This window comes from Chrysemys picta, chromosome 5 (assembly GCF_011386835.1).
Source record: "Chrysemys picta bellii isolate R12L10 chromosome 5, ASM1138683v2, whole genome shotgun sequence".
NCBI classification, from domain to species: Eukaryota; Metazoa; Chordata; order Testudines; family Emydidae; genus Chrysemys; species Chrysemys picta.
The window spans coordinates 28,476,522-28,489,784 of NC_088795.1; the positions used below are offsets into that span (position 1 = coordinate 28,476,522).

General features: G+C 41.6%; 1 protein-coding gene across 2 annotated transcripts in view; it reads right to left on the reverse strand.

Annotated features, from left to right (window-relative positions):
* Positions 1-13,263, reverse strand: part of EIF4E (eukaryotic translation initiation factor 4E) — a 41,310-nt gene that overhangs the window by 12,856 nt on the left and 15,191 nt on the right. For both annotated transcript variants that reach the window (XM_005278484.5, XM_024099951.3), the window contains exons 3-4: positions 8,438-8,533; positions 1,794-1,857 (exon numbers count right to left, since the gene is read on the reverse strand). In XM_005278484.5, coding sequence (XP_005278541.1) covers positions 1,794-1,857; positions 8,438-8,533 — 160 coding nt within the window. The remainder of the gene's footprint in view (positions 1-1,793; positions 1,858-8,437; positions 8,534-13,263) is intronic.

Below are 13,263 nucleotides of genomic sequence, written 5' to 3' on the forward strand. Positions count from 1 at the left end.
AGTTTAAGAATAGTAATGATTTTTCCCCACAGAGTACCTTATTCTAGGGTAGGAACACTGAACTAAGAGCAACACCAGTTTCATGCTAAATAGTAAGGGAGAAATTTAGGAACTAAAAATTTAATATTTCTCAGACAGCTGAATTCTTATTTGTATAGCAAAGTCATGAATAAGTAACTTGAAGTCTGCTACAGAATGCTCTATGTAAACTGGTTCAAATACAGCCCAGGTGAGACATTTGTTTAGTCCTGTATGAAACTGGGCAACATAACCAGTAATTAAAACAAGGGGGTATGCCTACACTGCAAGCTAAAACCTGTGGCACTGAGTTTCAGATCCAGGTCAACTGACTACAGCTTGCAGGGGTGGGGGTGGGCTACAGAGCTAAAAATAGCAGTATATATATTTGGGTTTGGGCTGGAGTCTAGACTCTGAAACCTGGCAAAGAAAGAGGCTACTGTGACCAGCCCCCAGCCCAAGGAGGAACATGCACACAGTTATTTTTAGCCCCACAGTCCAAGCCTGAGTCAACTGACCCCCAAGATCTCAGACTTACTACCACAGCCTTTTCTTTTTTACCAAGGACTCCTGAGTTATAGTCTTCAGTTTGACCACCAAGATTGTGTGATTTTGGCCAGGTTACTGAATCTTTGTGCTACGGTTTACTCAAGTGCGAAGTGGGAAAGTTGCTTACAGTCAAAGAGTGACTTAGTCAAAGTGGCATCATGGCACTCACTGTTTACTGCCTCAATGAATTCCAGAGCAAAATATGCAGGGTTTACAAATAATTTTTTTAAAACTGCTATCCTTTCAAAAAAAGTCAACCTATCATTTAAAAGGCAAACTGTGTTTTCTGAGTCACGCATTGCCAGCAATGAAGGCTTTGCAATAGGAACTTACTTAACACTTGCTGCACTAGTCAGAAAAGAACCCAGCTCCCACTCCCATAGTGCTGTTAACGTTGCAGTGTTTGATACTATTAAAGATATTCTTTTATATAAGTTTTCAGAGAAGAGCTACAATTAAATATCTGTGCTTCACAGAACTTTGGATGAAAGTGGAAAGGCAGTTAATGATGTTAGGTCACTTTCCCACGTTTGGCACTCTTATTGGTAGCCACAGAGAGATTAAACTACTTCATCGCCCTGAGAAGCAATTCCTCTAGGTCAAGATATAAGGCCACTGGGAGGATTACCTGGGAAAGCTTATAAAGCTGTTGCCAGTGATGTGCCTGTTGCCAGCAAGCATGAAAACCTCTATAAAACTTGCTTTGTTTGATAACTTTCATAAACACTATGTTCACTTAAAACATGGGAAGTTTTATGTATAAAGTACTAGTTAAACAGTCATGTGACCCCCTTTGTTGCATCCCAAAAAATCACATGATATAAAGTAATGAATGGAAGATCTTTTGCACTATTAAAAACAACTTTGAAACGTGATCATATCAAGTACTTGGGCTCATATCTTGTAAAATTCTTACAATGCAGGCACAAACAAGATACAGGGTGATGAAAACCAATGCATCAGTAGGGTCACGGGACTGAATTTTCAAAGCAACTAGTGATTCTGAGTGCCCAACTTTAGTCATTTTAAAAGAGTCTGATTTTTCAGAGGGCAGGTGCTCAGCACTTTCTGAAAGTTAGGCCCCTTTAACACATCTCCACCAGCTGAGCTCCCAATATCACTAGTCACTTAAAAATTTTTGATCATGGTATCTTTACTTATTCAAGAAAACAGTTATATAAGATTGTGATTTACATTAATAATTTTGAAAAGCTTACTGGGCATACCTTAAAAAGTGAGTAGTCACAGCCAGGCATTAAATTACTAGAGAGCTGGATATGGTTGTATAAACTATTTGAAAACAAAGAAAAACACATAATTGTAAGAAATACATTTAAAAAGTCCAGCAGCTTGTGAAGGTACAATATTGTTCTTAAAAGGCTTAAGAAAGCCGAATCCATACACCTCGGAGTTTGACTGACAAAACATGCTTAAAACAAACTGAACGGTACATTAAAATCAAGTTATTAAAACTTTTCTGAAGCTACCCCAACTTCAGCAGTATAGAAACCCAATATAAAAATGCATATCAATTTATATTCTGATGTCAAACCAGTTTTTAGTAGAGATGTTACTTATTTAGCTCTTTAAAAAGTACTGAGTTCTATCAAACAGGACAGAAACTGGTTTACATTCTCTCACTGGGATCCATGCTACCAACTATAATTTTTCAAAAATATTGCCATTTTCACCACCTAAACCCAAGTCTTGACTTAAGATAACGTGAGTTAATATTTCATACAAGTTTATCACATTAACATTCGGGACAACTCACTGAACAAAATTAATTTGTTTTGTATATTGTAATAGGAAGATAAAGGCTTAGGCTTCTGTGGCTCTTCTATCCAGAAGATGTGTTCATATTCTACCTCATGAACATCTATTACATTACTCCAAGGGTGGAGACCTGTAGGCAGAATATTTGACAACCAAATAAGGATGAAAAAGAGACAAGCATGCAAGACTCAGAAGTGAAGTGTATACTGAGCCAAAAGGAAGTGCTCTCCACCAAGCAATGCACAGGAAAAAACAAATTTTGAAAATGGAGTGGCAAGGGGCTTAATGCACAAAATTGGAGGAGTGTGAAGAGGAAAGGATGCTGTTGTAACAGATATTGCAATCACATGCAATATCTTTGGGGATCATAAATATATAAATTGTTTATGTATGACTGATTTACTCCATGGTGGAGAGTTACCACAGCTCCTGTAGGAACTGAAAAGAGTGGGGAAGGGGAGGGGGAGGGGGTTATTCAGGCAAATCACGCTAGGCAAGTAACATACCCTGAAGTGGTTGGGCATATACTGATTCAAGCTGGGTTTTCCAGAGACTGAGCGACAAAGAAAGGGCTTTTGGTATAAAAGGATGAACTTAACTGACACAGGGTCCTTTTTCTGATCCAGCAAATGGAAAGAACCTTCTGTCCAATGGGGGCCCCAATCATTGCAGAAGGATTTGAAAGACTTTGGCTTACTAGGGCCTCATAAGACTGACAGGTGACCTCTAGTCAGCTTTTAGCATACATGGATGAAAAATTGGCTGCTAACCTCTTGTAACTATTGTTCTTCAAGATGTGTTGCTCATGTCCATTCCATTATAGGTGTGTGCACTCGCAATATGCACCGGTGCTGGAAGTTTTCACTGTGTGGTATCCATAGGGGACCAACTCCGGCGCCCTCTGGAGTGGTGCGCGTATGTGCTGATGTAAGGGGCGACACCAGCATCCCCCTCCCTCAGTTCCTTCTTGCCAGAATTCCAACAGAGGGGAAGGAGGGTGGGTCATGGAATGGACATGAGCTACATATCTCGAAGAGCAACCGTTATGAAAGGTTAGTAACCGTTTTTTCTTCTTCAAGTGCTTGCTCATGTCCATTCCATTGTTGGTAACTCCCAAGCAATACCTCCGGAAGCGGGTAGGAGTTCATGGACACATTGATTGCAACACAGCTCTGCCAAAACCATCATCATCTCTGGCTTGCTGAGTGATAGCATAATGTGTTGTGAACGTGTATACCGAAGACCATATTACAGACTATGTTTCATTTAACTATTTTAGTTAAAAACAATTTTAACAATCCCCCCCCCCCGATTTTAAAAATCTTGAATTTTAACTAAATTCAAAAATTCATATGCTTGTTTTGTTGAAATATGTTTGCTGTTCAAGAAAAAAAAATCCAGAATACATAACTTTGTTGTTTTAGTTAAATAAAACAATTTAAATGTCTGTCTGGGTGATGTTCTCCTCCCAATACAGCATGGCAAGAAAATCCTCCACATATTAATGATTAGCCTGTTGAATTGGAGATATTTATGAAGTCATTGGGAGGTGAACTATCGGCTTCAATTACCTTTGGTAAATGAAATAACCAAACAATCATTCATTTTCTGATATAGCTGTAAAACTAATCTGAAAACTTTTCAAAATAAATCACTTTAAAGATGTATAGTGTGTACCTTCTAAAAATGAAACCTATATCTCTGAGATGTGAAGAATATGTATTAAGGTCATCACAATCCAGAAGAATGCACTTTTATGTAGAAATCCATGATTAAAATTGAGTCTTCCTGCCTAGTGATTTAAATCATGATTTAAATCAAATCCACCCTGGTACATTAGGTCTCCTGACCAAGACAGGAGAAAAGCATCAGAAAGCGAGCCTTTGCAGAGACCTTGCAGAGAGCAGAACCGATGACACTTTCTGTTCTGTCTGGTGGTGAACAGGTCCATCTGGGGAGCTCCCCACTTCTGGAAGAGCATCTTGACCACCTCCAAATGGAGGGACCACTTGTGGTGAAAGAAGAACCTGCTAAGAACCTGCAACCAGACACCAAGGAGATGCAAGGCTTTCAGGTGGATTGCATGCTGGATGCAGAAGTCCCACGGACGAAGGGCTTCCTGGGACAGAGCGGACAAATGAGCTCCCCCTTGCAAGCTGACACAGAACATGGAGAAACATGTTTTGTCAGTCAACACCTGCACCACCCAACTGGATAGGTGGGGAAGGAACAATGCGCAAGCCAGACAGATGGCTCTAAGCTCCCTGATGTTTATATGTAGCGCGAGCTCCTCTCACGACCATAACCCCTGCGTTTGCAGCATACCGAGATGTTGCAGTGCTTGGAGCAGAGTCCGATGGGGCTGGCTCCAAGGGCTGACTCCATAAGGAGCGCTCTAAGTCAAATGTCCCGCTCCTTTTTGGTTTGCGGCTCAAAACTCTTAAAAATGTGACACTTGTTGCTCATATGGGTTCCCCCCCCCAATACACAAGAGATTCACAACTAGCCACAGTTGAGAAAGGTAAGCTTGCCGAGGCAAGGAAACATTCCAGCACTGTCACTGGTGGTAAGAAGGAACTGAGGGAGAGGAGCTGGCGGTGCCCTGTATACTGGTGCATACGTGTGCCACTCAAGAGGACACCAGAGCTAGTCCCCGACGGATATCACAGAGGGAAAAAGTTCCAGCACTGGCACATGTGGCAAGCACACACCCCTACAATGGAGTTGACATGAGCAAGCACTTGAAGAATTTTTATTGTTTTGAACATGTTTTCTCTGTAAAGCTTTTACCTTAATAAAGGTGCTTGCTTAGAAAGAGCTGTGGGGTAACTTAACTGCTCGCAATACACTGGTCATAGCCCCTAGAGAAAGGAAGAAACACGCTGGCCTTTACGCAGACTGGTTTGCTGAGGATATCACAGTGTAAGGCAGGCAGCTGTGTAGCCTTAAAAGCCCTGGTTCCTATCCAGAGACAGGTGATGGTTGGAGACCGGACTGGGAACTCCTGAGTGCAGCTTGGGGGAGAAATCCCTGAAACTGTGACAGCTGTCTCCACATTCTCTACTGTTGGGACCAGTGCAAAGGTTAGAACAAGGAATGAAGACTTCACTAATTTGTGGTCCATGACTACCTGGTTAGGTTCATCACCAGAAAGCACTGCTAGATTGCACTCTCCACCTGCTGCTTCAACTGGACCTTTATTTTAGTAGCTGCTCTCAAACTACCACGGAGTTTGAGCAGGTTCATACAGTAGATGAAGAGCGCAAAATATCTTTCAGTTTAATACCCTGTAATTCAGAGATGGGCAAACTATGGCCCGCGGGACCGTCCTGCCTGGCCCCTGAGCTCCTGGCCCGGGAGGCTAGCCACCGGCCCCTCCCCTGCAGCCTCAGCTCGCTCGCTCCGCTGCTGGCACAATGCTCTGGGCAGTGGGGCTGTGAGCTCCCGGTCTGACCCAGTGGTCTGTGCTGCGTGGTGGCAGCGTGGCCTGGCTCCAGTGCCGCCAGCCACCGGTGCTCCAGGCAGCACGGTAAGGGGGCAGGGAGGGGGGAGGGAAGGAGGAGGAAGGGGTTGGATAAAGGACAGGGGAGTTCAGGGTGGTGGGCGGGGGGGAACAGGGGGAGCCGTCAGGAAGGAGGAGGGTTGGATGGGGCAGCAAGGGGCAGGGGTTCCGGGGACAGTCAGGGGACAGTGAGAAGGGGTGGTTGGATGGGGCAGGGGTCCCAGAGGGGCCGTCAGGAATGAGTGTAGGGGTTGGATGGGGCTGCGGCATGTGGATGGGGCAGGGGTCCCAGAGGGGCCGCCAGGAAACAGGGGAGGTTGGATGGGGCAGGAGTTCCGGGCGGGAGGGCAGATAGGAGGTGGGGGCCGGGCCATGACTCCCTCCCCTAACCAGCCCTCCATATAATTTATGAAACCTGATGAGGCCCTCAGGCCAAAAAGTTTGCCCACCCCTGCTGTAACTGATGATGTAGCCAACTCTGACTGGAGCCATCCAGGTTAGTAAGTATTCTGCTAGTTCATGCAACCAGGTCTTGGTAACATGCATGTCCAAACTCATCCACGATCAACTTTATTAGCATAAAACCACGCATTAACAGCACGAATCAGGACAAGGTTTATATCTGCCAAAAACTGCTTCCCCAGAAATAGCGAGACCAGTGGGATCGTTGTCTTTCCCTGCCCACCACAACAGTGCTGAGAAGCCAAAGCTCACACAACTGACCCACACCTCATCCAAGATCTCCAAGTTTCAAGCATGTTCACTCAACTTGACAACCATCCTATGATGCACCTGCCAAAGCCGATTGCCTGAACAAACCCCAGAGTAGGCCACCTGCACACACTGATTTTTCCCTACACTATCCACACAAAAACTCTCCTGTCCAACAATCATGTTATAACAGGTTTCAGAGTAGCAGCCGTGTTAGTCTGTATCCACAAAAAGAAGAACAGGAGTACTTGTGGCACCTTAGAGACTAACAAATTTATTAGAGCATAAGCTTTCGTGGACTACAGCCCACTTCTTCGGATGCATCCGAAGAAGTGGGCTGTAGTCCACGAAAGCTTATGCTCTAATAAATTTGTTAGTCTCTAAGGTGCCACAAGTACTCCTGTTCTTCTTTTTGCATGTTATAACACAATCCCTCTAGCATCCCAGTAACTATTATTTCCACTTGTTATTCCCATGGGCGTCCCACACCAACATAAAGAACACCTTTTCCACCTCATGTTACCACTTTCCAGTTTTCTCAGCTCTCACATCCAGAGGGCAGAAGCCAACAAAATCCTCAGGTGACCTTGCTACTCAGAAGGTGGAGAGTCAGTGTTTTAAAAAGGTTAAGCACCAATATGTCTTCCCTCCGTCAACCACATCCCACCTTCAAACACACGTACTTTTTTCCTCCATTTTCCCAATGCACTGTCCCCATTTATATCACAACATACAAGACACTTAAAGACAGCCTCTTTAATTTCAGAGAAAGCAACCCACAGGAACCAAAATCATTAAAGAGCTCATGCCTAGGGCTCAGTTGCTGCTGTTAGTGGCCGGGCTCCAACAGACATGGGGGAGAAATGATTTTCCCTTCTACCTCTTCTGAAATGCTCTGAAGCTTCCTGTTTTGCTTAATTCCTATGGGACTCATAGTACCAATCATGTGACAGAATCTATATCCTTGGATAGCCAAGACAATTTCACAAGGGAGGTGAAGAGTGGGGAAGTTTTATTTGGTTTCCAAATGTCTGGTTTCCCCAGTATCTTTGAGATCTATGGTACTCTGCCCAGTATCCATCTGTTATACAAATAAGAACTTTAATATATCTTCAATTCACCAATATCCCAGGCCCTCGTGAATACTGTACATACAACTTGCCTGGTTATTTCTACTCACTCTGCTTGATAAACAGGAAAGGTGTTTTCAAAATGTGCATAAGAAGGCCAAGATATTCAGAAGTGACTAGTGATTTTTGGGTGTCCAACCTGAGGCACCTTAAAGGGGGCCTGTTTTTCAGAAAACAAACAAGCACCTGACTTCTGAAAAACTGGCCCCTCTAAGGTTCTTCAAGTTGGGCACCAAAAGTCACTAATAATTTCTGGCTAAAGTTTCCAGATACAGGATATTGTACACAGGAAATTATTACACCAAAAGCAGAGTTTAGGCTTCAATTTAATTCTGCTTATCACCCTGAAAAAATCTAGTCTAAAATCTAGTCTACGTGTAATAAGCCATGTTTGAACCTTCAGGCCTATATACATTGCAATATCAGACTGCAAGACAGAACAATCTGTTTATTATCAATACAATTACAATTCCATCCCATCCACACAAGCAGTAAAATAATATTTGATGGATTTAAACCACCAAAAAACCCAAGAAATAGTTTATATACAAGTTTGTTTTTTTGAAAAAGCTTCTCATTCTGAAGATTAAGACGTCCACCCCAAACAGTTCGGCCAAATTCCAATTTACACTCCAGAAACTAACTTTTAGTTAGTATCTAATGAGTACCATTTTGCTAATACAGAGAGGAATGTCAAGCTACTTCCCCAATTTTCCACAGGATTAGTATGTGGATTAAAAGTTTTACTTACGCCCAAAAATCTTCAACGGTATCAAACTTTGAGATCAGACGAAGGTTTGCTTGCCAGGTTTTGCTTTTGTCATTTTTGAAGAACCAGAGTGCCCACCTAAAGATAAAATGATGTACTGTACATTAAAAATAAATCAGAAATGAAGAGATTTGAGTACACTTATTGGATAACAAGTACAGAGAAGATGAGACACTGTCACTGAGATAACAGCATGAAACTCAGTACCAGTTCCTAGGTGGCAGGAGAAATTCAGAAGAGAAACAGGCTTGAATTCTAATTCTGGATCTTGGGAAGGTGACAGCCTCTGAGTCTCAACATAGAGAAGTGTTAGGAGGCCTAACCAATCATTTATGTGCAGCTATTTAAAATCCTTTTTGAAAGGTATTATGTAAATGATCAGTGTTACATTCATGACTGAATGACCATTTGCTTGAGCTTCACAACAAGGTTTTAATTGTGCTTATAGGTAAACTGCAGCCTTGTACATCGAAGTGGACTCTTGGCTGTAATCTGTGAAAGACTGCTGACTGTTCATGTTAGGAGTACGCTATGTCAGTGGTTCCCGTACCACCTTCTTTTAAAACTGCCATGAAGTGATGGAATATCAAGGTCAGATATAGTTTGGGAACCTCTTCTCTGTGATTAGAGTCCTTTGTCCCCTTCAGCTAGGCGTCTCTTTCAGATAGATTTCGTCTCGCCACACATGCCAAGAAGCACTTCCCCCATCATGTATATATTGGAATGATTAGAGATTAAAAAATGAAGCTGACATTTAAACTTATTGACGACAACAAGCTTTAATGAGAAATCTTAAAGGTAATCTGTAAATATCTGCCTTATCTTATTGTACTTAACTTCTCATTGTTTGCTCAGAATACAACTTAAAGGCACATTAATATGAAACATTTCATCACAGCTCTACTCTGGTGAGTGCAATCTCACAACCAGAAAGGAGCAACACTGGTGTCTAAGCAGGACACTATGGGAAGAAGAGATAACACTCTTCAGAGTGCAGCCTCTAGGGTTCATTTCAACACCCAGGAACTGCAGGGAAAAAAAATTGCCATGGCTACAGGTCACAAAAAAGTCCGTATTCGGGAATATTTTCAAGAAATTCCTAGATCTTTGGGTAAAAAACAAACACGTGCCACATGTAAAAAGTGTAACAAAGAGAAGTAGTGCCCGGTTATCAGACAAACATAAAAAATGCTCCTCAGAAGGCAATGACTTTGAACAGGATGTGGAGATGTCTGAAAAATCTGAATCAACTGGTTAGCAAACTTATTTCTGCACCATCCTTATGGACTTCCTACCATGTCTTCTTATGCTGGGAAATGACAACTTAGATTGTCAAATTTGTGTTTTGGGTAGATTACTTATGAATTTCAAAATGATTGTATTCAAAATATAATTGGTATGTTTGTTTTGAGAGTATTTATCAATTACATTTTTTTAGTTACTACTGGACTACTGAATTATTATTTTTTATTGCTCAGTATAATCAAACAGCATAGGTGGAGACTTCTGGTTTAAAAGTACATTTATGAATTTTAACATTAAAATGTTTTTCAAGACCACTAGTATATGACTAGAGATAAGGGTTTAAATAGATTTAGATAATCCTTATAATTTGTTAATTACTTTCCCTATAAAACTGGGTTTAGAATAAATTATATAATTTAAATAGTGGTGCAAACAGTTGCAATAGGAGTTATCTTTCATTTACAACCTCATTTTTTCAAAGTAGTGCACTGCAAGTGACTTTTTTACCATTTTGTTTCAGTGTCCAACTTAGACATAAGGGGTTATGAATGTCAATCTGCAACATCTACCACTTCATAGTCATATGCTGGTACCACCAGCAGTGCTGCAGCTAAATCTACGTCAGACAGTAAATTACCTGCATCAAAAAAAGAAGATCTTCAGCATCCAGTAAAACCATGGATGAGTTCATAATCAGGACCAGCCAATTCCAGCAAGACATCATAGATGAAAAAATTACTTGGTTCATTTATGCAATACATTCCCCTTCTCGTCTTGTTCAGAACACAAATTTCATTTACATGGTTCAATCATTATGACCAAGCTAGATTCCACCCAGTAGAACAGACATTGCTGGATACAAGGTTTGAGGAGGAAATTGAACATGTGCAAAAAACATTGATAGGAAATTTGTTAACTGAGTCTTGATTGGTGGAACAATGTACACAATGATCAAGTAGAGAGAGTCTGTGTCAACAGAAGTTGGAGGTGCCTATCTTACAGAACTAATTGATACATCAGGATATACCCATACAGCAGAATACAAAAGTAGCAATAAAAGCTGTAACAAACTGAATAAGAGAGGATTTCCCCACCTCTCAGGAGGGAAGCTGAGGAGAGACCCCATCACAAGAAGAAAGGACTGAGAAGTGACGTGGGAGAATAAGAGTGGGCTCTCACCTGGGAACTGACTACTGTCAAGGAGACACAGAGCCTGAAAAATGGACTTCACTACAGCTTGGCTGGTGAACTGCTTTGAGCTGACCTCTATGCTTTAACATTTATTTCTCTATTCTAACCTAAGGACTTCCAATACTATGTTCCAATTGACTAATAAACCACACTATTTTGAAAACGCTTTTTGAGTGTCTTTGCAAATACTGGGTGAAGTCCAATAGTCCCTGAAGAGTGTACAAGTCTCTAAACAGGAGTGTATCTCAGACTGACTGAGCAGAGATCCTAGTTTGAACCAGGAGTGCTGCAGCCCAGAGGTTCAATCTAAGGAGAGGGTGAGGCCATATAGCCTATCATGAAAGGGAGACCAACTCCTTGGGGGTCAGGGACATTGAAGGGGTTCCTCCAAGAGGATGTTCCAAAGCTGGGCATATAGCTCCAATCCTGTAAACCGTGACAACCACTTCAATTTAGCTGCACTGCAGAGAGCAGGAGGAGCCAAACCAATTCTCCCTCAAGATGTATGATAGAAGTCAGTTGTTGAATGTTCTGGGCTATATTAAGAATTGGCCTATTCTTATAATTTGTGAAGAAAATCGTGACAAAACAGATGGAACTATCACAGCTAAAGTATTCAACATCAGACTAGGAAGACATTTAGAATCTATGCTGAATTTACTGAAAGCTATTTCCATACCCTGGGACAAACAGCAGAAAGATTGCTGCTGCATTGCTGATGCTGCTGAAATCTGCAAAGAAGTTCAAGAGACGCTAAAGAAAGAAATACCAACCACAAAGTTAAACTTCAAACAGTAAAGAAGCAGATGGATGCAGTACTTACTCTAAACATTTTCTTGCCAATATTCTCAATCCAATGAACCGGGGTAGATGCCTAGCTTCTAAAGATGGTGCTGCTGTGATGTGGGCATCTAATAATCACCCAATCAATCATGTGATATGTGACCCACTCAAGCAGTAAATCATCAAAGTATGAAGGTGGTCACAACTAAACTGGAGGAAGTCATTAGCTAAATCCTGGGAACCAGAGTTTGTTTGACAATAGTAACCTTCTGCAAGCACAGGAGTATTTTCTTCATTTGAACTAATTCATTCAAAGTCTAGAAACTGACTGGGAACTGAAAAAGCATGAACACTTGTCTCTCTTCTAGTTCACAAATACAACAAACTCCTAACTAACAAACTCCAGTCATTTTCACTTCTGCATATTTGAAAAATTGCCCAGGCTGATCTGAAATAATCAGTTTAATTTGCTGTCTACAGTTAATCCCTGTATTGTGTTAATAAATCATTTAGTTGTAAATGTGAAACATGTTCTGATAATACAAGTTTATGTATCCAAAACATTTAATATTGTTTTCTAAAAAAAATAAAAAATTGTATATGCTGTTTTGTGTTTCTTTAAATTCTAGTTAGCATCCTAATGCAGCCTGACACAAATCAAGAGCAAAAAGTTACTTACCTAGTAAATAAATGAATCATTCACCATTTTCTAACAGTAAAATGTATAATTAATAAGAATCTGAAAATTTTAAGCTATACAATTGCTTAAATATATGTATATAGTTATAGTGTATCCTCCTATGTAGCAAAAAGATAAACCAAATTTAGTGTAAACGCTCTATTTTATTGTAAATCAACATGTTTTAATGGTCATATCAACCAATGCGAATGCACCTCTCAAAAATAACTGTAGTACAAATGGAAAAGTTGACTAAAAATTGATGATTTAAATCAATTCCCCAAATTGATATCCTAGGTTCTGAATATTTTACTCAAAACTAACATTTTCATAAGTGGTCTTGGGAATATTGTTTTAAAATATTTAATAACTACAAACAGCATTGTAATTGTTGCTCGCAGTGCTTGAGAAATTTACCCGAAGAAAACACCTATACAATAACTCCTCACTTTAAGTCATCCCGGTTAACGTTGTTTCGTTGCTGATCAATTAGGGAACATGCTCATTTAAAGTTGTGCAATGCTCCACTCTTACATTGTTTGGCTGCCTGCTTTCTCCTCAGCTGGCAACCTCCCTACACCCCCGCCTCCCCACAGTGCCCCCCGCCCACCAGCAGACCCCATGGATCAGCGCCTTCCCCCCCCACAGCAATCAGCTGTCTTGTGGCATTTCGGGGGCAGGAGGGAGGGGGGAGGAGCAAGGACTCAGCGCGCAGGCTCCCCCTCCCTCTCAAACGCCGCAAGCCAGCTGATTGCCCTGGGCAGGAGGCCGGGGGGAGGGAGGGGGAGCCTGCGTGCGGAGTCCTTGCTCCTCCCCCTTCCCTCCTGCCCCCTAAACACCGCAAGTCAGCTGATTACCCCAGCAGGGGGGAGGAGCGAAGACTCGGCATGCCTTCCCCTCCCTCCTACCA